The sequence below is a fragment of the Ovis canadensis genome, chromosome 14 (assembly GCF_042477335.2).
Source record: "Ovis canadensis isolate MfBH-ARS-UI-01 breed Bighorn chromosome 14, ARS-UI_OviCan_v2, whole genome shotgun sequence".
Taxonomy (NCBI): Eukaryota; Metazoa; Chordata; class Mammalia; order Artiodactyla; family Bovidae; genus Ovis; species Ovis canadensis.
Window position 1 is genome coordinate 60,764,896 of NC_091258.1, and position 26,727 is coordinate 60,791,622.

Here is a 26,727-nt window from a genome sequence, read left to right on the forward strand (position 1 = left end):
ATTACTATTCCCTTTCTGGATCTTTCTAGGAATTTGTCCTTTTCATCTGTATTGTCACATTTATGGGCATAGAGTTGTTCATATTAGTCTTTACCCTATTAATATCTGTAGGGTCTGTAGTGATGTCTCCTCTCTCATGCCTTGTATTTGTAATATATATAGTCTTCTTTTTGACACAGATAAGTAAACAGATGCCAGAAAGGAGAAATGATTCAGGTCAGGGCTGCAGAGCCAGCTGGACCATCCTTACTTCTGCTACCTTGCCTGGCTATTGGGTTGATCATCCTTTTTGAGACTCCGTATCCTCAGCCCCCAGCTTGCATATACTCCATACTCCAGGCCTAGTATGTAATCTGACATGGAAGAACTCAACTACATACTCAGGGTTCTTGTTACCCTTGCCCTCCAAGGTGAATCCAACTTCTCAAAATGTTCTGTTGTCCTCTATTCTTGGATTCCCCACAAAAGCAAACTCAGGTGGAGGGAGTAGAATAAAGGAGAGGTTGGGATGGAGGGTGGCAAATAGCATAGATGGGCTACTTGCTAGAATCTGTTGGTTTGGCTTACCTGGAAAGGGGCAGTTTTGAAGTCTTCATAGTGGGAAGAGGAGATCAGGGAGGCTCACCATTACTGGCAGTGACAACTTCCTCCACTTTATTAATGCTTTCCCTTTAACTTGTCTTTTTTTTTTTTTTTTTTAGGTTTACTTATTTATGGCTGTGGTGGGTCTTCATTGCTATGCACAGGCTTTCTCTAGCTGCAGTCAGCACGGGCTTCTTGTGGTGTGTTCTTTTGTTGTGGCACATGGGCTTAGTTGCTCCATGGCATGTGGAATCCTCCTAGCCCAGGGATCAAGCCAGTGTCCTTTGCATTGCAAAAGGATTCTTAACTCCAGACCACCAGAGAAGCCCCTCTTGTCTCCTTAATCACTAGAGGGAAGGATCATAAGTCCCTAGAATGTCTAGGGCCTATTAGAGTTTACACCTAATCTTTCAAATTTTTATTCTATCATTCTCCCCAAAACCGATGTCTAGGTTGGCAAAGGAAGTGAAAGATATAGCCTTCCCTGCTTTGCTTTCTGCTTTAACCTCAAATGGCCTCATCTTTTAATGCCATCCAGTAATGAGGTCACCAAGTAGTGCTGGCTAGAATTTGAAGTTTTTCCCATATTCTGAGGATTTTCTTAGCACCCACCATACTGGCTGTTTGGGAATTAGGCATTAGCATGCAGAACTATGATCAGAGAACAAGAGTCTGCCTCCACTGTGTACCTCCAGGATCCAAGGGCAAAATGCTAGGTCTTTTGGTTCTAAAATCCATTTTCTTTCCATTGTATCAATGCCTCTTATATTAATGCCAAATATGCATTCATTTTTGTGCCAGGTGCTTCCCTTCCTCTGGTCTTTAGGGGAGAATGGTGGGGGGCAAGGAAGAAAGAGGACAAAGACAGATTCTTCTGCCAGAAGGCCTCTGAAGGGTGAGTACTGCTGGCTCTGGGGGAGTTTTCCCACTCTCAGAAGTAGGTGAGTGTCTGGTCTCCCTGGCTACCTTCCTAGAGAAGCAATGTTTGAAGAAAAAAGGACCCATCACGGTGCTTGTTATAAATGAGAACCTCCTCTTTATTCCACGTATAAAAGCTAGTTTCTGGAACTGGCCAGGGAAAGAGCTTTGGCCTGGCTCTACCTCCCTGTGAGTCCTAGGGGTAAAGGTCTAGATCCTGGTGACAAGGTCTTTCTCCAGGTAGGCATGAAAAGTCCCACCCCCTCCAGTCCCAAATCAGAGAGTAGGAGCAGCCACATAGGACAGTTCATCGGTTAGGTGTAAATCAGCTTCCGGCAGGCTCTTCCAGGCAAGCTCTAAGATCCCATACTGGGCAATGCCCATGGGGAGCATGGTACGCACATTGTTCTGCCCGGGGAGGGGAACCACCTCCTGGAATGCCGGAGGCTCTTTATGGGCTTGAGAGCCACCACAGAGCAGGTGGTAGAACAACCGCTCCCCAGGGGCTAGCTCGACGGCCCTTAGGGCATCTTTGTAAGTGACCTCTTGGAATTGGGGCTCTTCTCTCAGTAGCAGGTCCTGCATCAGCTTCTGGATTCGAGGAGACTTGAGCTGGTATAGGTCCATAAGACGGTTGAACTGTTCCATCCACGCAGCACTGTCTCTTGCGTATTGCTCCTGCAACATCCGCAGAACATGGTACAGTGCCACAAATGTCTCCCACAGAGGCACCTCCTCCTTTACTTTAGAAACGGGTCGTGCCTTCTTCTCCAACTTGGGCAATCTGGCAAACCTGCCCTTATCCTTAAAAGCCCAGAAGTCTTTCTGAAACATCAGCGCCAGGGTTTGTTTTTCAACAGGGTCCAGGGCACCTGTGAAAATGTCTCTTGTGGCAGAATCATAGTATCGCATCTCCATCCCCCTGAGAGCAGTGGCTATCTGCTTTGCCCGTGCACTCCGGTAAGGCTCTCCCAGAAGATGCCAGTTGATAGCCTTTGGGTCTGGGATCCCTTTGGTAGCTAACAGAGACTTTGGTGTGGAGACAGCCAGACGTCTGAGCCAGCTCTCCTTTTCCCTTCCTTTGATGGGAGGGATCACTTTCAGGTACTTTGGACCCAGGGGCTCCTTACTGGGCTTGGAGACATATGTGCCTCGGGATTCCATGATCTGCTTGTGATGGCACACGATGGCTTCAAGCTTGGCCAGGTGCATCCACTCTAAGTTCTCCTTTGCGGTGAGGTCTTTGAGAAGCTGGCACAATCGGTGGAAACTATCCCTGGAAAGCTGTTCTCCTGCCTCTATCTTTTCTAGGACATGGTGGATCCACTCTACATCTGAGAAACTGATGTCTGGGTAGATTTCCTCAGCCAGGATTTTGGACAAAGGTAATTGTACCTCACTCTGTTTCTTCAGAGATGGATGACGCTGCAGGATCCACTGCCACTTGGCCCCTAGCGGTTTGCCTTGGAGTTTCTGAGCTTCTATGGTCTTCCTCAGTATGTGGGATAAATATGGGGTCTCTAAGTCAGGCTCCTGGGCCTCCAAAACTATATCCAAAACATGTAGAGGCATGGGCTTATATTTCTTCAACAGTTCTAGTTTATCTATAAACCCTGCCCCTGGGAATACTCCAGGCTTCCCAAGTGCTATGGTCTTATCATCCCAGGATGTTTGTTTAGTTAGCAATGGCTCTGATATCTTCTGTTTGCTCCCCAGAGCGACTGAGATCAGTTGCTTGGGAGGGCTTTCCAGTTTTATAGCACTGCTTTTGATGTCAGGGATTCTTTTTTCAATATAAAGGACTTCTTCTCTTCCTCTTAAGTGCTTTTTCCCTTCTTCTAGTAACTTGTATATTTTTTCTCTTTTAAAAATTGCTTTTTTCTTGTCTACCTCTTCTAACAAGCTTCTGTCCTCTCCTTCCTCTTTCTCACTCAAATATTCCATCTCTTCATCACTTGTGCTTTCCTCCTCAACCACTTCCTCTTTCCCCTCTTCCTTCTCCTGTACTTTCTTCTTTTTTTTCCTTTTCTTCTTCCTCTCCTTCCCTTCTTCTTCCTCCTTCACCAACTCCTCCTCTACCATTTCCTCCTCCTTCACCTCCTCCTCTTCCATTTCCTCCTCTTCCTCCTCCTCTTCCTCTTCCTCCTCCTCTTCTTCCTCCTCCTCCTCAGACAAACTCTCTTGCTCTATTTCATCTAACAGGCGTTCCATTTCTTCAGAAGAGCTCTCCTCACTTTTCACACTTTTCACCTCGTCCTCTTGACTGAGTAACTCTTCCTGTTGTGTATCAGCTGTCTTTAGCTTTTCTCTTTTTCTTGACTTATGTTTAAGGAATGACTTTGCCTCTTCTTCCTCTGTTGTTTCTTCTTCCTCTGTTTCCTGTATGACATCTCTCTGTTGCCTGGCCAATATGCTTTCTTGTTCAGTAACATTTTTCTCTCTCTTTATCAATCTTCTAATTTCCTTGGCTAGTCTTCTCTGCCTCTTAGCCAGTTTCTTCTCATCTATGGTAATTTCTGGTTGTTCCTCAGAAAAATCCCATTCCTTGGCATCAAGTTCATTCTGTACCTCGTTCAATTCCCTTTCCTTAAGGACAAATAACCTCTTTAACTTTGTCATCTCTATTTCTTCCTGGGTTAGTTTCCTTTCTTCTTTAATAAGGCCTTGAAGTATCTTTAAGACTTTGCTGCTCACTTTTAATGGTTCCTTGGAAATTCCCTTGCTTTCTTTAGCTAATTTCCTTAGTAACCTGGCTAGCTTCCTTTGTTCCTGGGCATATACTCTCTCTCCTCTGGTAAATTCCAGTTTTTCTTTGGCCATGTCTGTTTGCTCTGTGGCCAGGATCCTTTCTTCATAGAGCAATATCTTTTCCTCTAGTGACAATTTCCTCTTGATTAGCTCTAGTTCATCCTTAGGTAGTCTTTTCTCTTTGGAAGTTTCTTGAGTCTCTTCCTTGAAGAGAATTTCCTTTTGCTCAGCCAGTGTCTCTTTCTCCCAGGTCAGTATTTTCATTTCCATGTCCAGTTCCTTTTCTTCCCTGGTAATAGACCAGTCACCTCTGAGCTGGTTCAGTTCTTGGAACACTGCCCTCTTCCCTACAGCTAATTTCATTTTGTCTTGGGCTACTTTGTGCTGTTTCTTAGCCAGGCTTCCCTCTAATTGGGCCAGTTTCTCCTCTATGGTGGCCAGTTTCTCCTTCCTCTGGAAGAGTTTCTCCTTTTCCTCCATCAGCTTCTTCTCTATCTGAACCAGCCTATTCTTACACATGTCATGTTTCTCCTTCTCAGGGATTGATTTCTTTCTGTTCTGGATGAGGCTTTCTTGGAGCTGGATTAAGGTTTCCCTCCTCTGAGCCAATTTCACCTTCTCCTGAGCCAGTTTCTCCTTCTCCTGGGCCAGATTCTTTTGCCTCCAGGCCAGTATTTCTTTGGCGTTGGGAAGTTCTTCCATGTTCTGGATAAGCTTAGTCTTCTCCTGGGACAGTTTCTGCTTATTCTTGATCAATTTCTCCCTTTTCTGGTCAAGTTTTGCCTCCTTCACTGGCAGTGTTTCCATGTTCTGGGCCAGTTTCTTCTCTTCCTGGATCAGTAGCTCTTCCTCTTGGGCCAGTTTCTGCTTTTTCTCCATCAGTTGCTCCCTCTTCTCGGTAAGTTTTTCCTCTTCTCCAGGAAGTTTTACCTTGTCTTGGGCTAGTTCTTTCTCTTCTTGGATTAGCAGCTTTTCTTCCTGGGCCCATTTATGCTTATTCTCCATCAGTTGCTCCCTTTTCTGATCAAGTCCTTCCTTTTCCTCAGACAGATTTTGTTTGTCCTGGGCCAGTCTCCTCTTCTCCTGGACCAGCAGTTCTTCCTCCTGAATCACTTCTTTCTCTTCTGCATCCAGTTTCTCTTCTTGAGATGCCAGTGTCATCTCTTCCTGATCCAGCCTGCCCCCTTCATTGATCAGTTCCTCCTCTTCCTGATTCAGTTCCTCTTCTTTCAAAGCCAGTTCCTCCTCTTCCCAGGTCAGATCCTCCAATTCCTGGGCTAGTTCCTTTTCTTGCCATGCTAGATCTAGCTCTTTCTGGGCCAGTTTATCTAGTTTCTGCATCATTATCTTTTTGACCTCAGCTAGCTTCCCTCCTTTCTTTGCTATGTTCTCTTCTTCTCGGGCCAGTTTCTCCAATTTCTTGGCTAGTCTCTTCCTTTGCTGGGCCAATTTCTCTGCGTCCTGGCTCAGCATTTCCTCTGTTTGGGCTAGTTTTTCCTCATTCTGGATAAGCTTCCTCTCCATCTGGACCATTTTCCTGTCTTTCTCAACCAGTTTCTCATACACTTGGGCCATTTTTCTCTCTTCCTGGGCTAGTCTCCTCTCTTCCTGTGCTAGCTTCTCCTCTTCCTGAGCCAGCTTCCTCTCTTCTTGGGCCCGTCTTCTTTCAGCCTGGGCCCGTTTTCGCTCAACCTGGGCCTGTTTGTATTCTTGGTGGATCTGCCTCTGCTCTTCTGTCATTGGTGCTTCTTCTTCTTCTGCTGCTGCTGCTGTTGCTTCTGCTTCTTCTTCCCGCTCCTGAGGTGGTTCTTCCCGCTCCTGAGGCGGTTCTTCCTCCAGAGTCACTTCCTCCTGAGTCGCCAACATCTTCTTCCTGGCCTTGGCTGACATCTTTTCCCAGATCTGTGACCATTCATTCCATGTCCGCTTCGTCTTGTCCCTTCTGACTTGTCCCTCTTCTGCATCCGGGAGCAGCTTCTCTTCCTCCTCAAGTAGTTGCTCCTCTTCCTGATGACTCTGGCTTTCCCATGTTTCCTTCCATTCATCCCACGATATCCTTGTCTCACTGAAAGCATTTTTCCATTGATCCCAGGACTTCTTCCACTCCTGCCAAGACAGTTTTATCTTATCTTTAAGTGGCCTTCTTTCTTGCTCAACCACTTTCTCCTTTAATTTGGCCACCTCCTCCACTTCCCGACCCATGCCCCTCTCTTCTTTGGCTATCTTCCCCTCTTTTTTATCCACTTTTATCTCCTGCTGGACTGCTTTCCTCTGTTTAGAAGGCTTAGAGGATTTCTTCTCTTCTTTCTTTGATATTCGTTTTCCCTTGCTTAGGTCTGGTTCTGCAAAAAGAACTTTCTTTTTCTTGCCTTTTTTTGGACTCACGTGGGTTTCCTGCAGGTCCTTTTCTGTCTTTCTCTCTTGTGTCTCTCTTGTCTCCTCTTCCATGTCTCTGATCATCATGTCCTCTCTAATTGCTGATCCGTGAATAAAAACTGGTTTCTCCTCTGGCCAGGCTACATCCCAGTCAAGGTCCTCAAGCAGTTCCTCACTGTCTTTCTTCAGCAGGGGGCAGATCTCCTGAAAGAGCTCCCAGCTGGGCCGTCGATCAGCCAGCATCTCCTGAGCCGTGGTCACTAGCTCATTGTTGAGAGCTTCTAACATTTTTGTCTGGGAACCAGATATCCTCAGGGTCATAAGACGACACAGGTCATCCCGCCACATCGAGCTATCTCTAGACCTGAGGCCAGGAGCTCCAGAGGCACCCCGCCCTGTGATTTGCAGTGGCTTCATAATTAAGTCTGTCTTTCCAGTATGTGGAAATCCCTCATGTGTAACTTCAGCGTCTGTTACTTTCCTTTTGCGCCTCTTTATGGTTTTCTGAGATACTGATTTCCGGCTTCTTTTGTCACGTGTCTTCCTCAACATCTTCATGGTCAAGGCCACGTGATCCTTTGAGGCATCTGCCTCTGAAGATTCTTGTTCATCATCTTTTGCAACCTTTAGTATACTGGAGGCTGAAGATTTAACCTCCTCCACTTCAGTGGGTGCAGGTTCACTCTGATCACCTTCATCCTCTAAGGGACCTGGCTCTGTGACAGTTTCTTTGAGCTTCTTGAGGCTCCGCAAAAATTTTCGGGCTATAGGGAAAATCAGGAGATGCAGATAAGGAAAGCATGGGAGGCTTAGATAACACCCTTCCCAATTGAGCTAAGATGAACTGCCGTAACAGAAGTAGTGACAGAGGGGGCTGAGGCCTTTAACAAGAAGGCCTTCTCCTTGCTTTATCCCCAGTGCCTTCCTTCCCTCTTCCCCTCTCCACTCCACCTCTGCTGAGTCCTACAGATAGGTTTTGGGGTCCCTCTTAATTTGGGTGGATCCTTCCTAGGAGGGTTCTTTTCTGTGAAAGGATCTTTTTACTTATCTCTGTTCTTCTCTGATACCTCTTGTCTCACTTTAGCCCTAACTGCCCTGCCTCTTGGGGACCCTGAGGCATGAATCAGATTACCCCATACATACTGTGCTTTCTGACTACTGGCCGGCCCCGTCTTGGGCCTTTGCTGTGCTTGAAGGCAGCTTCAGGTTCTTCAGGGACAGTATCAGTTTCCTTGGAAAGAGCAGTAAGTTCAGATGCCTCTGAGACATCTAAAGTAAAAGTAGGCTTTTCATCACCCTGGTATAAGGTCAGGTTTTCATTCAATCGCTGTGCCACTTGAGTATGAAGGATTTGGAGATCTGGGGCTCGTAGTCCCAGCAGACGGTCCAAGGTTTCATCCCCAACCATCTCCTGCCTATGAAAGTCAAAGGAGAGAAAGAACCATGCTGAATCAGGGACAAGAGGGAGACAAGAAGTAAAGAACTGTTATAGAACTGGCAGGAAACTGGGCAATGTAACTCACAGAGACAGCATATTTAGAGGAAATGATGGCCAAGAAGAAAGAAAAAGTCTAGGAAGTCAAGATGGCAATGAATGAAGTGACCTGTATGGGGGCTTCCGGGGTAGGAGAAAAGGGTGAAAGGGGTTCTTAAAGAGGCAGGGGACAAACAGGAACAGGAAAAGAAATGGAGAAAGAAGTGGGCACTTAGGGGATCATCAGATAGTCTAGGAATGGGAAAAGACTATGAACAAGGAAAAAAGAGCTCATGAACAGAGATGAAGAGACAGTGAAGGAAGGGAAGGGGGAAATGGGGAAGAGGAAGAAGAAAATCAGAAGCTAGTAAAGAACAGAGGAAGGCACAAAGAACTTACTGCATCTCCCGGAAAGTATCTCGACTCTGGACCAAGTTCAAGAGTGAAGTCTTAGAATGGACTCCAGTGTCAGCCATGAGGCTCAGGGTCTTATTCCTCACTCTGTCATCTTTGTCCATTAGTCCTTGGGCCAGAGGCACGGCAAAGAGATGAGTAATCATTCCTAGACGCTTCAGCCCTTCCCAGGCCAGCTCTCGAATCAGTGGGTTGGAATTGGTTGTATCATCCAATAGACGGTGGGCTGTTTCAGAGCGCAGGGGAGGAGACACCTGGTAAGAGGCAAAGATCTGCCCAAGGGCACCAATACAGCACTGGTACTTCAGTGGAGTAGCATGGATTAGAATACTGAGAATCGTCTCTATCAGGCTATTGATAGCAATTTCACTCATCTTTTTCCCCAGCCAACTGCGGTTTGCTGAGTCTGTAAGAACGGTGTAAGTGATATCCTTGGACGCTCTTGTAAGGAGGAAGTCTTCATCTTCCTTTTCTTGTATGTATTGTTCTGCGTCGCTTATAGCTCTTGCCCGGCTGTGCCAGAAGAAGAATTGTTGAGACTTGTCCCATTCCAGCTCCCGCACGGGTGAGTGCAGGCTGCACTGCAGGTATATCGGGCTGCCCTCTGGCCAGAGACGGGCCCGGATCACCGAGTTAGGGATGTAGCAATCTGGAGCCAAGAGCCATTCCCGCCCGTGACCAAAGTAGCACCGCAGTATCTGATAGGGGTTGAGTTCATCCCAGGTAGTCAGCTGTAGCTGGGGAGGAAGCACATAATGGAAATAAGGTGGTTTTTTCACCTGCGACACATCAACTTCCTTACACCTGGAATCATGTTTGAAGGAAGAGAGTAGCACAGGGCTCCCTTGCTCATCTTCTTCAATGACATGTGGCACATTATGATCAAAGGCAATGGCTCGATGATTGACAAGACTCTCCAGACCCACCAGTTGCTGCTGCCCGTGTCCAGGGTAGATATATTTGGGCACAAACATGGTCTCGAAGGAGAAGAAGAAGCTTGGTATGAAAGGCTTAGGGACTTCGAGCACTTCATCTGTCAGACCCATAAGGGAGAGGTGAACCAGCAGGGTTGCAGGAAGCAGCTTTAAACAGGACACCAGATAAAGACTCTCGTTGAAAGTTACAAGCAGGTCACCCCGGTCATTTGCAAAGCAGAGTGGGCCAAAATGCAGTGATGAGTCCAGCATGGCTATGAGTCTCCCATGGAAGTTCCAGATCCGGACAGAGCCGTCACTGCCACCAGTGACAAAAAGACTCAGGGTCAGGCAGACATCAAAAGAGATGATGGTGCATTGGTGCAAAGGCAAGGTCTCTATGAACGTTGAGCCATCCTGTGAGCCAGAAGACAGAAAGTCATGGAACTTCCAGAGACGCAGGCAGTTAGTCTGGGTGATAGCACCCACTGACTTGGGCAAGAGTATCAAGTGTGTTAGCTGACAGCTGCAGAGAATGCTGGCAAGGGTCCGCAGTTTCACTCTGACCCCTTCAAGCACAGCTTCTGAGAGGTGTATGTAGTCATCCATTCCATAGGAACAGAGCAAAGAGTTTTCTCGGCTACCAGAGAGCCCTCCGGGCAATGTAGAGAGGGCTAAGACAGACCCAAAGTGAATGTATGTCTCAATACGGGCACAGCTGTGCTGGGAGAGCACTCTAATCACACCGCTCTGGTATCCAGAGAACATCAGTCCTTCTAGACCCCGGCCCAGGTGAAAGTGCCCATAAGCCAGGCACTGTACCAGGTCCTGAGAATCTGGTGAGGTGCATAAGAGATACTTGGCCATGCAAGGGGAGCGGGTGGTGTCAAAGACCAGCACGTCTGGGCTGCCTGTTGCTACAAAGAGCTCCTCTTTATTGGGGTCGTAGGCCCAATCCGTGGCCTGGTCCAGAATTGAGAAGGGCCAGGTGATGACCAGGAGATTCCCCGTTAGCGGAGACACGAAGCGCAGCAGGCCATCCTCGGTGGTGCACAGGATCCGGAACCAGTTACTGCCACAGTGGACCCGGCGCACCTGCAGGGGAGCAGAGCCACAAACATTGAAGAGGCTATAGAAGAAGGGCAGGCTGCGCAAGGAGAAAGAGTGGGTAGTCTGGCAGAAGAAAGTGGTGCCATCGATAAACTGGAGCCGATACAGCTCCTCGCCCAGTTCAAGCCGCCGTAGCAGATTGCCTGAAGTCAGGTTCCACTCTTTGATTATGCCTTCCCGGCCAGCTGTGAGCAGGGTGTGGGCTTCTGGCTGGCTGCGGATACAGACCACCGAAGAGAAGTGGGCCTTGAAAGTGTGGAGGGACTGGCCCCAATTGAGGTTCCACACTTGGATCTCCCCAGTCTTGTTTCCAGCGTAAAGAAAGCCCTGCTCAGAACAAGTGAAGCAGCAGGTGATCGAGGAGCCACTGATGGTGGAAGAGAACTTCTTCACCTCTGCCAGGAGGCCATGGCCCTGGCGCTCCAGGACCCTCACCACATTCTCACACATGGCAATCAGGGAGCCGTTGGGGCCATTCAGCACGATGTCATGGACCAACTCATCACCAGGCAGGGCGACCATGTGGGCTATTTGGAGACCCCTGCCGCTGCGCTCAATGGTCCAGGTGACCACTGCCCCCAGGATTCCCGACAGAAGCATCTTCATTTCTGGGTCATAGCAGAGGCAGGTGATGTTAAAGCGACAGGGTACTACCCCCAGGGATTTGAATGACCGAAGGTGGTCCCCAAAGAGCCGCAGGAGCAGGTCACCACAGTAGACCACAAGGATATGAAACGAACCTGTGTGGACCATGGACTGGATGGGTGGCAGCCGATCTGTCATGGAGAACGTTCTCTTCTCCACCATGTCCTCAGTCTTGCTTTTCATCCATACTACAGCCTGAGAGAGAATAAAATGGAAACTATCTAGGATAGGTAGTAGAAGAGGAAAGGGCAGAATAGTCAGCTATTTTTCTCTTGCTAAGGAGAAGTTGGAAGATCCTAGAGTGACTTTACCCACTGGTTTGAGGAAGTAGGAATACTGTAAAATCAGGAAACCTACGACTCTTTCCCTAACCTTTGCCTACTTTAGGAGAAGAATAAAATCTACTCAACGTGGAGATGGTAACAGGAGAAAGGATGAAGGAGGAGTCCTGGGTCCAGATCATGTTCACTCAAGGGGTATATCTTCCTGGATTAATCTAGGGTCAAAAGTTACATGGCCATGGCCCCCACTTAGAATGGGCTAAGGAGAAGAAAGACTGGGGACTTCTACCTGTATTTCTTTTGTGATTGTTGTCACCCAAGAGAGGGAAGAAAAGAAGTGGACGTCACTGAAGTAGTAGCATATAAGCGGCATGTTTTGAGGATGGCGAGACTCTTTGAACAGGATCTGGGACCGGTCACTCAACACAACTACATCAGTCTTCGGATCATCTAAATTTTGCTGGGAAGAGGCATGGCATTAAACTCAGAGACCAGAAACACACATACAATAAATATATTCTCACGCAAGTCACAATCGAAACCAGTGTCAAAGTTCTGCCTCCGCCCCAAGGATCACTCCTGTGACACCCACACATGCAGTTAGTTTATCACCTGTGGGACACCTGCACCACACAAGCAGGGAACAAACCCCTCAACACAAGAGTGAACCAAACCACTGTAGGGTCTATGTCGCGTCGGGGGAAACTGATATTCCTTCCAATGTGAACTTAGCTATACCCGTCCTTGAACATTTTCCCTTCTGTCTAATAGGGTACATATGTCATGAAAGAAACATTTAACAGATTATCAAGGCAAGTACACTGCCATATGCCCACATGTAAAGTAACAGGGTGTCCCAAAAGTCAGTGCAGCTTTATTAAAGCCTAAAATTGCACTAAGTAAGACTTTTAGGACATGCTACCTGGCCTTTAAATTTGACAGAGGATAATAACCTATCTATACACACATACATACACACATATGTATAAATGATCCCATGGTGATAGAGCATGTGCTATGAAACATGCACCTGGCATCCTTCTACAAAGAGCCAAACCACAGCAAACCTGAGGTTGGAAAATGTTCTCTCTGGTGCCTTCTTCCTTCTCATCTAGAAAAATCTCTATTCCCAGAGGGTAAGTTCTTCTGATAGCGCTCCAAAGTGTTCACCTCTCACTATCAAAATGTCCCAGCAAGAGGTCTCTAGGCTCACTTGGAAGTTGATGGCCTACTTCCTGCTATGGGGATAGTTGTCCTTATGATTTTCCCTGCCTGCTTCCTCTTTCCATAGATGATCTATGCTCCTCTAAAAGGTTCATAACTGTTCTAACAGACAGGGGCCAATAACATGTCTGTCCTACATATACATTACCTTGCTTTTCTGTATCATATCACTTAGAAGGTATTTAAAGTCCTTCCACAGGGGGATGAGTCTGGGAGAAGTCATCACGTCGATTATCTGCTGGTCTTCCTCAGGACTGTTGTTTAAAAACCGGTAGGAATCTGAAAGAGGCCAGCTTAGCCACTGCTGCTTTTTGAGAGCTGGAAATCAGAAGTCCAGAGCCATGAACTCATGCTTATTGGACACCTTTTGAAAGTCAAGAACTATGCATAAGACATATGTTCTTAGGAGGAGAAGGGGACGACAGAGGACGAGGTGGTTGAATGGCATCACTGACTCAATGACATGAATTTGAGCAAGCTCTGGGAGATGGTGAAGGACAGGGAAGCCTGGTGTGCTGCAGTCCATGGGGTCACAGTCGGAAATGACTGAGTGACTGAACAACAATAGCCTGGGGAGGTAGATATTATCTCATTTGAGAAAACTGAGGCTTGGAGAGCATAAATAAAGGAAATGGAGCTTGAATCTTAGCATGGGCTGTCAGATCCAATAGGATATTCTAGGAGAAGGAAGCAGAGAAACCTAAAGAGGCTGGAAAGGAATAATGTCACCGGCAAATAGTTATTCTTTGTTCGTGGTGGGCTGTCAAGAGAGCTTTTTGCAAGGACTAGTAGTTCCCAAAGTGTGGTCCCGTGACCACCTACACCATGATTCCTGGGGGAGAGGTTCGTCTTAAAATGCAGATCCTTAGGTACTGAGGGCTTCCCTGATAGCTCAGTTGGTAAAGAATCCACCTGCAATGTAGGAGACCCCAGTTTGATTCCTGGGTCAGGAAAATCTGCTGTAGAAGGGATAGGTTACCCACTCCAGTATTCTTGGGCTTTCCTGGTAGGCTCAGCTGGTAAAGAATCCACCTGCAATGCGAGAGACCTGCACTGGGTTTGATCCCTGGGTTGAGAAGATCCCCTGGAGAAGGGAAAGGCTATCCACTCCAGTATTCTGGCCTGGAGAATTCCATGGACTGTATAATCCATGGGGTCGCAAAGAGTTGGACATGACTGAGTGGCTTTCACTTTCACTTTCAGGTACTGAAGCCGAACCATGGCAGTGGGATCCTGAGTCCTTCCATTGTAACAAGCTCCCTAGGTGACTCAGTGGACATTTAAGTTAGACTCCTGAAACAGGAAATCAAGATAAAAGGTGCCTAGGACTAACAGTCAGCCCCACGTAGTCCAGCTGGAGAAAGAATCCAGTCATTCAGCCATGCAGGCTTTCCCAGGCTTGTGGAATCAAGTCACTTTCTTGTGTGTGATACATCTGCTATTCATCTTCTTCCTCCCATTCCCTTCTCTCTAGCCTTCGTGAGGATAAACCTCTACTTTTTCTGACTGGATGTAAATAAAGCCTACTTTTAACAAGTCCTCTTTGTCAAGGAGTCTATCATTACTGGTCTGACGATGGACTTGTTTTCCTTATTTGTATTGATAATATGAAAATGCCAGTCTCGCCTACTTCACAGGATTGTTGCAAGGATCAAAGATGATAATTCCTGTGAATACCTTTTAAAGTATACTCTGAAGCAACAGACAATCATGACTGCTGTTTTTAGGCTGGTTTGGTTCTACAGAGAAGTAGTTATTTCCTCCCAACCTGTCCTTTGTACTTTTCAGTTGCTCTGGAAACATTATAGCTAAATTTATAGTCTGGCCAGCAGGGGGCAGTGGAAGCCATCCTTGCACCTGCCAGATGAAGGAAAACTGGTGGACTTTAAAAAAGTAGTCCCCAAAGGGCAATCCTCAGGAAAGCAGCATCAACATCACCTAGGAACATGTTAGGAGGCTGAGCGCTGAAGAATTGATGCTTTTGAACTGTGGTATTGGAGAAGACTCTCGAGAGTGCCTTGGACTGCAAGGAGATCCAACCAGTCCATTCTGAAGGAGATGAGCCCTGGGATTTCTTTGGAAGGAATGATGCTAAAGCTGAAACTCCAGTACTTTGGCCACCTCATGCGAAGAGTTGACTCATTGGAAAAGACCCTGATGCTGGGAGGGATTGGGGGCAGGAGAAGGGGATGACAGAGGATGAGATGGCTGGATGGCATCACTGACTCGATGGACGAGTCTGAGTGAGCTCTGGGAGTTGGTGATGGACAGGGCGTGCTGCGATTCATGGGGTCACAGAGTCAGACATGACTGAGCGACTGAACTGAACTGAACCCTCAACCTACTAAATTGTAAAGTCATAAGGGTAGGACCCAAAATTGAGTTTTAAACAGCCAATCTTAAAGTCTGGGAACTGGTGGTTTGGAGAACTCTTGGAATTCCAGGTCATTTGGCCGGGGCATCCTGAGGTAAGGTCAGCAGAACCCACCCTCTGGCATGGTTAAGCCTAGACTGTGTGTTTCCACAGAGACATGATGGCTGGATCTGGGGCAGGGTGAGCAGCAGGCAAAGCTTATCATCATCTCATGTGTAGGGTGGGTAAGAGCCCTCCCCCCCGCCAAAAAAAAACCCCACATCAATCACTTCATGAGTTCTCAAAAGAATTCTGAGAGGCAGATCCAGTCACCTCCATTGTATGGATAAAAATTGTGAATTCAGAGAGGTAAAGGATGCAAACAGAGCTACACATGGTAGGCTCAAGACTGAAACTCAACCCACAGTTCAGGATTCTCCTGTCCTTTCAGAGAAGCAGGAGGTTCTCCCAGCTGAGGCTAAATGCACTCTCTGCCTCACAAACCCACTGATGGGGGCTTTCAGATATGAGCATCCTGTGTTTCTTCTCTCCCAAAAGCTGCACTCTGCCCTCCTGCTGTATATCTTTTTCCATTCTGTTTCCCTGTGACCCTGCACTTGCTGACCGCCTTTGAGGAGCCATTGTGACCTGCTGAAATGGATCGGTGGGTGGCCCCTCAGGCCAGGGCTCCATAGCTCAGAACTACACCCGCCCCCCCCCCCCCCCCCCCGTTCCTTCTTGAGGCCCCAGAGCTACTGAGAGTGGTCGCTTGAAGTCAACAAATCTGCTGTCACTGCCATACATTTCCATTTTTCCTAATATCTCCTCTGGGTTCAGCTTCTCTCGACCAGCCTATAAAAAGCAAGTGGCTGGGACCCTTTGGGGTATATTCTTTGGAGGTTAGTAAAAAAGAAGTCCTCCAGCCCCCAAACCTCTGTCTGTTGTTATTTTGGGAAGTTTTGTTTGTTCATCTTTTTTGTGGGATCTTAGTTCCCCAACCAGGGATCAAATGTGTGCCCCCTGCAGTGGAAGCACAGAGTCCTAACCACTGGAATGCCAGGGAATTCCCTGTTTTTTTGTTGTTCTTTTGCCACTTTCTCCCATCTTATACACTGGTCTCCTTAGAGGAAACCCTCTCCTATAATCTTCCACTTTGATTCCCTAATCCCATTACCTGTTCTTAAAAGCAAGTCCGGAGTGAGCTTCAGCTTAAGCATTCAGCTTAAGCCCAATGATTTTGACTTTTTAATATCTTGATAACCGAAAGATGATCTAATGGGAAGTCATGCAGCGAACCTAGGGGAGTCAGTATGTGGGGGCCGAGATATGGTATGTAATACTGACTACAGAGACAAATTAGGTCTATTATTGGACACTGATGCTGTCACCACGTCCTTTTTCTTAACTGCAGTCCATTCCAAGGTACAGTGTTCTGTTGATGGTGGTAGGATGAAAGGCCAGCATCCTGTGAGCCCTGCCTTTGTAATACAGAGAAATGACTCTAGGGGGCACTGCACTCCATGTCACTGTTGGGCCCTGTTTAAGAGGGAAAAGAACAAAGTATTGTTGAGTATGTGTAACAGGGAAAACTGGCCACCCTAAAGGATAGTGATGTGTGCTCCACGCTGTGAGGTAAAGCCCTGCATGGATCCTATAGCCTTGCAGGTGGCTCTTATGTTTGGGGACAGCGATGCAGAAAGCCCAGCTGGCATCAGCTGACTGTAAAGTCAGAGGGACTGGAAAGCCAAAGGGCAATCTTGGTTTACGCTGTTTTTTTCTCTTTTTTTCTGAATGACATTTCTAATACAGAGCTGAAGTCTGTCCCCAAGGCCTGGGACTACTACTCTGGTCTTATAAGTGATGTCACAGCTAGGGCTGGACTGGAATACATTTAACACACTTTATGGAAAGAAACAATTTTCCAGGCTGAGAAACATGTATTACCAGGGTAAACAAGTTCCTATTGGGTAAAGAGTTATCCATCCAGCATGGGAGTAGTGATAGCATCCAGAAATGATTAAGGTAGTAAGTGGTAGCTAGGTATTTTACATATATTGTTTTAATACTATACAATAATTCTGTGGCTTAGCTATCATCCTCCACTAATTGATAGCTAAGTCACAGAATGGACATGGAACATAACATACTAACAAAACATACTAAGGAATATATACTGAAAAGAAAGTCACTTGTCCTATTTCCCCTTCAGAAAGGTAACTCTGGTTGTCTTTCTACAGGTGTTCTGTACACACACAAAGATATATGTGGAAAAATACTACTTCTCTTACACAAACATTAGTATGCTATATTGTTGTTTAGTCACTAAGTCATGTCAGATTCTTTTGCAATCCCATGGACTCTAGCCTATCAGGCTCCTCTGTCCATGGGATTTCCCAGGGAAGAATATTGGGGCTGGTTGCCATTTCCTTCTCCAGGGGATCTTTCAGACCCAGGGATTGAACCCGCGTCTCCTACATTGGCAGGTGGATTCTTTACCGCTGAGCCACCAGGGAAGCCCAGGTGCTATACACTGCATTTTTCTCACTTAATAATCTTAAAGAGTAACTCATATTAAAACATACAGTTCTGTCTCATTTTTCAACAGTTGTCAGCTGCATGCTACTCCATCGTCTGGCTGAACTATCGTTTATTTATCTAACGTCCATTAATAGAAATTGGGCAGGTTCCAGCCTTTTGCTATAACCCATGCCACAAATGAATATTTTTGTTAATGCCTCACAGTTTTAATTAACTTAAAATTTAAAACTGAAGCGATGTAAACCTTTTTTCATTAAACATAACTTATTTTAGACATACTGGCTTAAATTAATAAAATTTCACCTATATACTTTTTAAATGTAAATTTTAAAGTTGCAGATTTGGCTTGCATTATACTTCTATTAGACAGTATTGCTTTAGATTATCACCTTCCCGATGGTGGTGTGGACTTCGGTTCCTTGAGAGTAGGAACCGAATCTATCTTGATTTCTCCCCTGTCCTGATAATCAATCACCCAAGCTGGCATGAAGTAGGTGTCTAATACAGTTTTGTTGAATGAATGAGCAAATGAATCACCCTCTGCCCCTCTCCCAGGAAGAAAAAATATATACTTCCCAGCTCAGTCTCATTCAGCATCTTCTTGGAAGGAAGGATGAGATGGGAAGGGTATTGACTGGGTTTTCCTGACCAAAGAACCTTGCAATTCCAGCTAGTTCCTTTGGTAACCCCTTATGGAGTAGTAGGAATGCCAATAAAAAAGGTCGGATCCTTGATTATGTCGACAAGTGGACTAAATTTTAACAAAATCTCCCCAGCCATAGGTACTCAACAAACACTGATTACCCTAAGAATGTGCGATCAACGAATAAATGATAGGTATCATGGCCTCCAGGGGACGCCCCCTGCCTGGTGAAGAGACTCCCGTCGAAGGCAGAGCTCCGGAGACTCCTACTACCGAGGGAGGCGACCAGACCGGAATCCCAACACATTCTGGCATCCCGGCTCTCCGCGTGGGAGGGAAGAAGGGCGTGTCCGCCTCCTCAAGGCTGGGGCCGCGCCTGTTACCTGCGACGACTGGGCTCCAGACAGGGGACGGGTACGGCGTGTGTGGCGGCACTCCGAAGCTATGTGAAGCGCCAGACCTAGAATAGGAGCGCCAGAGGAGCGACCTTGGGGATACTGCGGGAGGACTCGGCCAACAAAACGGTTAGCTCCCCAACCCCGCGCCGGGCGGACTGACCAAGGCCAGGGGAGTGAGCGCGCGTGCGCACTGGCGCGCGCCCGGCAGGAAAAAGCCCAGCGCGAGACCCCGCGCGCGCGCGCGCGTTCGAAAGGAAAAAAAAAAGTCTTCCCCGCGGGGGCCCGCGGCAATTTAGGCCGGAGTTGGCCGGCGAGCGCGCGTGCGCGAGCGCGCATAGACGCCTTTCTCCACAGCTCCCCTCGGTTGGGGGTCTAGCGCTGTGTTCCGCTGCTCCTGCTTCTCCAGAGGCTCGCGCCCTCGGGGTAAGTACCTCGCGCCTCGCGGGAAGGGAGAAAGAGGGTCTACTGAAGGAAGGGAGGAGGCGGATAGAGCTGGGAAAAAGGAAAAAACCGCCTTCGCAGAGCAAGGAACGCAATCAACGGGTTGGAGTCTACAGAAGACACACCTCCATCCCTCACGCCCCTCGGGGCTGCGGAAGTACTCAGGAGACTCGAGCGGCACGGAGACGACAGGTGGACTACCATTCCCAGAAGGCGGCGCGGCGCCGCGCCTACTGCTCCCGGCAGCGCCTGCGCGTCAGGCTTTTTTCAGTTTGCGGCCGCCTAGAGCGAAACTACAGTTCCCAGGAGGCCTCGCGCGAGGCGGCTTGGAAGTGGGCAGCCTGGAAGTCACTCGGGCCACTGGAGCTGGCGGCGTCTCCAGCAAGCGGCGCGGATCTGAACGCCGCGGTCGTGGGGCCCGCGGGGCGGGCAGCTGGGACACCCAGGTATGTGGCTCCGGGTGCAGGGTTGGCCTTGCGCTAGGGTAGCGGGGAGTCGATGTCCAGTCGGACCCCGAGGGTCAGCGCGGGCGAGCTACTGGGCGGACGGCCGGGTGTGGGCACCGGCTGTTGGGGGGCGGCGGCTGCACTCTCGCCCTCCGGACCTGGCTGGACGCGTGCCCGCATGCTTCAACTTTCCAGGCGAGCTACCCGGCGCCGTTGCGGGAAAGCGTGGCATGAGAGTCGGGTAGCGGTGGGTTCGTGTACGGACTCTTGCTTCTCGGGAGGTGCGATCTAGGGAAACCGCGCCGAACCTCAGTTTCTCCTTTCGGTCAAACCTGGGAAGAATAGTGGCTGTCTTACGCTGGGAATTCTGTTGAGATGTTGAGATCCGATGAATAAAGCGTTTGTACATAGAAGACACTTATTACTTGCTTGTTTTATTGTTAGCTCCGGAGAAATGGGATGAAGGTATTATCGACTGAATGTGGTAAGCTGAGGGTAAGCCACATGGTTAGCACTCGGTGCAAGGTGGCTGTTAGGAGAAATTATTTTGCTGAGAGCTTCGGTTTTGGAGGCAGAGCCAGGTTCAAATTTAGGTTCTACCTTTTACCAGCTCTGTGACCTTGGGCGACAGACTTCACTGCTCTGTACCTTGGTTTTCTCTGTCTACGAAATGGGTATTTTTTCATAGCAGCCACCTTGTAGAGTCGTTTGGAGGATGCAGTGAGAATACCATTTGTGAAATGCTAAGAGCAGCAGCTGGCACATAGTCAGCATTTAATAAATGACCATTGATTCAGCGTTTTCCCGGTTTCTCCGAGACCCCCTGAGGGTGGGGCTCTGCCTGTAGTCTTGCTTTTCTAGTGGATCAGACTTATAACTGGTCTGGTTGACTTCCTCTCCTGCACCCTCAGGTTCCATCCGTGTAAAATGGGATAACAATATCAGCCTCAGAGGGTTGTAAGGATTTGCTGATACCGTGTTCCCAGTCCAGAGCCATCTCTCACTAAGTAGCAGCTCTTGTATATTATAATTGTTCTTCTTCCATGTGCTCCATCTGGCCCAGAGCTTGCCTAACTGTTGTGGGATGTGACATGACAGCCCTGAGCTCCCCCACATGTTCACTCCCAGCCTCAGTGTCCCATCTGTGAAATGATAGTCATAGGACATTTGTGCCAGGGTTGTTTCAATGATTCCAAAAGATAATTCATGTGTAATGTTCAGCACAGGGCCAGGTGCATCCTAAGCTCTTAATAAACATGCCTTGTTTCTCTTGATGGGCTTTTGCTGCTTATGTTTGTATTACAGTTCAGAGCAGGACAAGGTTAATGTCCCCTCGCCTCTAATTTTTATTCACCCAAGGTAAAATTGTGGAACATACTGCCATATAAGGGGCTGAGAAGAAATGGCACGGACTAGCTGCTGTCAGCAGGCCACCTGCCCTCCTCCCAGCTCTCACACACTCCTGCTCCCAAAACGACCACTCTGGGGCTTCTAAGTGTTGTACCGCTGTTGCCCGCCATTGACTGTCTCAAAGCACCATCAGCCCCCGAGCTCCACCTCCACACGTGGGGCCTGTGCTCCGTGATGTCCTCTGCTAACTTGATGTCCCATTGGGTGCCATGAACTCAAAATGTTAAAACGAAGCTCCTTTTCCTCCCAGATCCAGTAGTCACCACCTCGGCAGATGGGCCAAACCGGAAACCTGGGAGTCCTTCTCCCCAGGGCTTCCCAGATGCAGTTGATTGGCAAGGAGGATGGTGCTGTCATTCCATAGCAACCAGTTCTTTGGCCTGTCTTGGTCTCTTGTCTTGTGGGCCACTGAAAGTCCCCCTTGACTACTGAAGGTGGCCTCTTCCAACATGGTTGAGTTGTTTCTTTCAAGTCACCAAGGATGGATACATGTCAAACACTGTATCAGTAGGAGCCAGAGAAGGCACTGCAGATGTGGTCAGATGGCAGTGGCCACAAGTATGGAGTAAAAGCCCTGGCTGTCAGGGAGTCCATTTCTAGCCTGGCTAAGCTCAGCTGAGTCGCTCGCTTTCTTTCTGCAAAGTTACCCGGTGTCAGCGGGTTAGAATATCCTCTGTGCAACAGGCCATCCTGAGTGTTTTGGGAGGCAGCACACGCACACCCAGGAAGAGGCTGGGCAGGGAGTATGTTAGCTCTCTGTTTAGGGTGAGCCTGTCATCAGATCTGTCATTGTAATTTCTTTTTTTCTTTTTAGAGATTTTATTTATATATTCTTGGCTGTGCTGGGTGCTCCTTGCTGCACGTGGGTTTTCTCTAGTTGCAGTGAGCAGGGCTCTCCATTGTGGTGCACGGGCCTCTCTTTGCAGTGGCTTCTCTGGTTGCAGAGCAAGGGTTCTCTGAGTAGTTGTGGCTTACGGGCTTAGGTGCTTCTCGGCATGTGGGATCTTCTCAGACCAGGGATGGAACCCATGTCTCCTGGGTTGGCAGACGGATTCCTAACCCCTAGACGACCAGGGAAGCCCCTGTAATTGTAGTTTCATTTGGTGATGGGAACCTGTGGTCTCAAATTTGTTTTGACCACTAAAATTACTAAGTGTGTTATTTTTTTTATTAATTGATTGAATTGTGGTTTTTTTGTGTTTTTTTTTGGTTGAGCCATGTTGCTTGTTGGATCTTAGTTCCCTGACCAGGGATCGAACCTGGACTTCAGCAGTGAAAACTCCCAAGTCTTAAGCACTGGACTGTGAGGGAATTCCCCCTAAGTGCTTTTTTTTTTTTTGCATCTGAGGAAATAAAGCAATGACTTTAAAACAAAAATCTTGGTCCTGATTGTTAGTGACAACAGCACGTGGGTTTTTAGCAGTCTGTGTGGAACGGTCAGAGTTAAACATGAGCCTGTTTTTCAGACATTGCAGTTGTTAGGCGGTAAATCAAAAATGGAATTTAGAATGTGCAGTGATTGGCGCCTTTTTTTTCCCCTGTGAAAGTTATTTTGCTTATATTTCAAACTTCAGTTTAAAAAAATGACCCAGGTTATGATAAGAGCTTAACCTTGTTGTGTGTATAATTTCCCAAATCTAAATTAAATGTCTATATGTTTTGATAAAATAATTGAGTAGTCATTGCCTCTAAAGTAAAGGGTTTTTAGCAGTTAGAACGAGAGGCCATTAGGACCGGTTTGTGCATTTGTGCTTTAAGACACTGCCTCTATTTCTTAGGACTTCTCTGGTCGTGGCCTTAGTTTGTATGTGTGTGTGCCTGAGGGTTGGTTGAATTTGGCTTTTAAAAAGTTATGCAAAGAAATGCATACTCGTAGTAACCTGTCAAACATTACAGAGATAGGCAAGGGAAATAATAACTGCCACCCTTCATTCCAAAATCCCATCCCCCTAAGAAAACCATTTATTCAGACAGTGAGTGTTTACTAAGTGTCCAGTGTCAGGCTTTGGAGATGTCTGAGAGAACAAAGTAGATTCATTACCTTTGGAAATGTGGGGGTGGCTGCTCTCATCTTTTTCTGTGCTCCTTTGGATGTATATATGCGTATAGTGGGGCATCATCCCTGGTGGCTCAGATGGTAAATAATCTGTCTGCAATGCAAGAGACCCAGGTCTGATCCACTGGAGAAGGGAATGGCAACCCACTCCAGTATTCTTGCCTGGAGAATCCCATGGACAGAGGAGCCTGGTGGGCTATAATAGTCCATGGGGTTGCAAAAGAGTCAGACACTACTGAGTGACTAAACAGCAGCAATGCATATATCAACTGTTTTCTTTTTTCTCCCTCACCATTCCCCAGAAAAGGAGGGATCAAGTCATACATATTTGTAACTCGATTTTTAAAAATATTTGATAGCGCATATCTCAAGTCATTACATACAGATCTGACTCATTCTTTTTAACAGCTAGACCCACGTTCTTCAGTGTGGAGAGACCGTGCTCCACACTGCCATTTCCCTATTACTGGACATTTAAGTTCTTTCTGGGATTTCTTTTTTAAAATTTATTTGGTGGGCACCAGGTCTTAGTTGCAGCATGTAAGATCTTTAGTTGTAGCATGTGAGATTTAGTTCCCTAACCAGGACTGGGAGCGTGGAGTCTTAGCCCCTAGATCACCAGGGAAGTCCCTCTAGGTTTTCTATTACATCTGCAAACACACATCCAGTAAGCATTCTGATACATAGGCAGTACCCCATAGTCGCTGAAAGCATAAATTCTGGACAGCGAATAAGAGAGACAAGATCCTTGCTCTACTAGGGTTTACATTTCTAGCTGAGGGGACATGCAGCAAACAAGGTAGTCTCAGGTGGTTTTAATTTCAGATGGAGGCAATAACAGCGTGAGGGGATGGAGTAGACTGGTGATGGGGAACGGCTGGTTCCTTTCGCTTGTGTGACCCCAGAAGGTCTTCTGCTGCTGCTGCTGCTGCTGCTAAGTCGCTTCAGTCGTGTCCGACTCTGTGCGACCCCATAGACGGCAGCCCACCAGGCTCCCCTGTCCCTGGAATTCTCCAGGCAGGAACACTGGAGTGGGTTGCCATTTCCTTCTCCAATGCATGAAAGTGAAAAGTCAAAGTGAAGTCACTCAGTTGTGTCCAACTCTTCGCGACCCCATGGACTACAGCCTTCCAGGCTCCTCCGTCCATGGGATTTTCCAGGCAAGAGTACTAGAGTGGGGTGCCATCACCTTCTCCGAGAAAGCCTCTTAGGCCTCACTGAAGGGGAGTCATGTGAGCTGAGACCTGAATGAGCAAGAGGCACCAGCTGTGCCAAGAGCTAGGGGAAGACCATTCCAGGCCGAGGGGACAGGAAATACAAAGGCCCAGGTGTGGGAATGTATTTGCTACAAAAACAGTATCATCGAAACTGGAGAAAGGTGAATTCCCACTGTTCAGGCTCATGCTACTTTAATTTTTGTAAAATAATAATAATGATAATAATAGCAGCTGACATTTCCTGGTACTTTACTCTGTACTCGGTGCTCTTCTAGGCATTTTGCACTTTTCCTCAATTAATCCTCACTCTAGAAGAAGGGGACAACAGAGGATGAGATGCTTGGATGGCATCACCGACTCAATGGACATGAGTTTGAGCAAGCTCCAGGAGTTGGTGATGGACAGAGAAGCCTGGCGTGCTCCAGTGCATGGAGTCACAAAGAGTCGGACATGACTGAGCAACTGAACTGAAGTGAATCCTCACAAGAGTCCAGTGAAGTAGATAAATGTATGGAACTCATTGCCGATGAGGATGCTGACTCCAGGGTCCCAGGTCTTGGCCCGTATGCTATATTCCTTTCCCAGGCCCCCTTGACCAGGCTGAGGCAAGATTAAGGAGCGGGTGCAGCGTTTCCTTTCCACGTTGTTTAACATGCAGAGCTCTGCGGACTATATTTAGTACCTCATTCATGTGGCCCCGGGAGTGGTCTGGGGATGTGGCGTCGTCTCCACGGTAAGACATGACAGCGTCAGTTTCTGTGGGGATGTTTAGTTGGTTGGTTGTTGGTTACTTAAAAACTAAAGGCCCTTCAGCAGAGCATGTCCTCAAATAAAACAAGATTGGCGGTGTGGCCACCACACCAAATGCAAGTTAGCAAGAATTGAAGTGTGGTGTTGAAGGAGTGTGAACAAGGAGGTGTCCCATTGAGCTTGCAAGGGGTGAGCTTTGCAAGAGGACTTGGACCAGCCGGGGAAAGAGAGTTCCTAAGCACTGAACTAGTATTATGGACTGTTAAAGCTTTAAAATACCGTTTAGTTATTAAAGTGCTGATGCCTGGCCCAAGTAGGGGCTCTAGGATCCTGTTCCAGCCACCATGACTGTGTCCATTTTGATCGGGTGTAGCTTGGAGCTTAAGAGTTGTTCAATAGTTTGAATGAAGGGCAGGCCTAGTTAGATGTGAAGATGGTGGTGGTTGCTTTTAAGACCAGGAAAAGTGTGGAGAAGATCTTTCATCCAACCATCTATGAAGCATGTGTTTCTGCCCAGCCTGTGTGCCAGGCACCGTATGTTAGTCACATAAGAAGACTCTGGTTCTCCAGGGTTTGCACCAGAACTTTCCTTTAGAAATATAACCCAAGCCACCAATGTGGGCCATATATGTCACTGAAGATCTTATGGGGATCACTTTTAAAAGAGTAAAAAGAAATAGGAAATGGACTTTAATAATAAATTTTATTTAGTCCAAAGCATATCATTTCAACATGTAGCCAGTATAAAATTATTGAGATATATTACATCCTTTTTTTGTCACACTTCTTCAAAGTTCCATGTGAAATCTACTCCTTCAGCCATTTCCATCTGCACCAACCACGTTTCAGGTGCCCAGGAGCCACATGTATTGGACAGAGTGGGCCTCAGGTGTGAGACTCAAGTGTAGGTCAGGATTCACAGTGATTGGTCAAAGATGCTGTCCCTGTTTTATCTTGGTGAATAAGGGCAGATGAGTGATGAAAAGCATGCTGCCTGCTAAACTCACAGCTGTCATCCTTCAAAGGCACCTTCTGGGCCTGGTGTTGTGCTTGGCGCATGTGACCTGTGTTCTGAGGTGGCCGGGACTCTGATCATCCCCACTAAACAGATGAAGAAGGTGAGGCCTGGCAGCACGAGGCCATTTGCTCACAGTTAGCAAATGATGAGGGCAGAATTTGAACTCAGGTACAGAGACCGTACTCTTAAATCTCTGTGTGTCTGTGTTGTGTTAGTGTTTGAGGGAGGGTGGGGTCTGAGATTTGAGCCACAAAAATACCATAGGAAGGACTCATCACACAAAACAGACTCCCAGTTTTCATCAGCCTCAGTCCTCAAGTTTCTGTTGGTATTGTTGTGCCGGTTTAGACCTGAGAGGTTGGCTGACCCCCCTCCTTACATTAAGCCCCAGGTTTGGTGGGAACGGATCTTTACTTCCCAGGAAGGGGAATGGTCTTTGGGGACTGAGGACAGTGGGCAGGATGAGTGAAGGAATGAGAAAAGGACCTAGCCTATTGAAAGTCCATTCTAAGCAGCTTCCGTGGGCATGAAGCCTCTTTTCTTTTCTTTTTTTTTTTTTAAATATTTATTTATTTATGTATTTGGCTGCATTGGATCTTAGTTGCAACATGAGGGGCTCCTCCTTCGTTGCAGAATGTGGGCTTAGTTGCCCCACAGCTGAGGAAAGTTCCCGAGGCCTCTTTTCTCTTTCATCTGCCTCCTCTCTCTGTCCCTCTTGACTGTGGCCTCCTGAGGGAGCTTCGTGGCCTTTTCCTGTCTCAGCGACAGCCG

The 26,727-nt window shown here is 47.5% G+C and overlaps 2 protein-coding genes across 3 annotated transcripts in view; one reads left to right on the forward strand and one right to left on the reverse strand.

The window, feature by feature from the left end:
• Positions 1 to 1,595: 1,595 nt before the first annotated feature.
• Positions 1,596 to 18,678, reverse strand: LOC138418709 (WD repeat-containing protein 87-like). Its single transcript, XM_069550349.1, has 6 exons — positions 18,604 to 18,678; positions 12,835 to 13,004; positions 11,752 to 11,922; positions 8,498 to 11,376; positions 7,768 to 8,039; positions 1,596 to 7,388 (listed from the first exon to the last, which is right to left on the reverse strand). Exons 2-6 carry the CDS (start codon positions 12,907 to 12,909, stop codon positions 1,777 to 1,779), a joined length of 9,009 nt encoding a protein of 3,002 aa, XP_069406450.1. The 5' UTR covers positions 12,910 to 13,004; positions 18,604 to 18,678; the 3' UTR covers positions 1,596 to 1,776.
• SIPA1L3 (signal induced proliferation associated 1 like 3) overlaps positions 18,608 to 26,727 on the forward strand; it is a 253,130-nt gene continuing 245,010 nt past the window's right edge. For both annotated transcript variants that reach the window (XM_069550352.1, XM_069550353.1), the window contains exon 1: positions 18,608 to 19,505. The gene's annotated coding sequence lies outside the window, so the exon portion shown is untranslated. The remainder of the gene's footprint in view (positions 19,506 to 26,727) is intronic.

Bases quoted from the DNA above. Each gene is read 5' to 3' on its own strand.
- LOC138418709 (XM_069550349.1), bottom strand. From the start codon at position 12,909: ATGACTTCTCCCAGACTCATCCCCCTGTGGAAGGACTTTAAATACCTT. The intron at 11,377-11,751 runs GTAGAAGTCCCC...ATTCTCTCTCAG, and splicing joins CAATCACAAAAGAAATACAG to GCTGTAGTATGGATGAAAAG. The intron at 7,389-7,767 runs GTATGTATGGGG...TTTTCCCTATAG, and splicing joins GCCAGTAGTCAGAAAGCACA to CCCGAAAATTTTTGCGGAGC.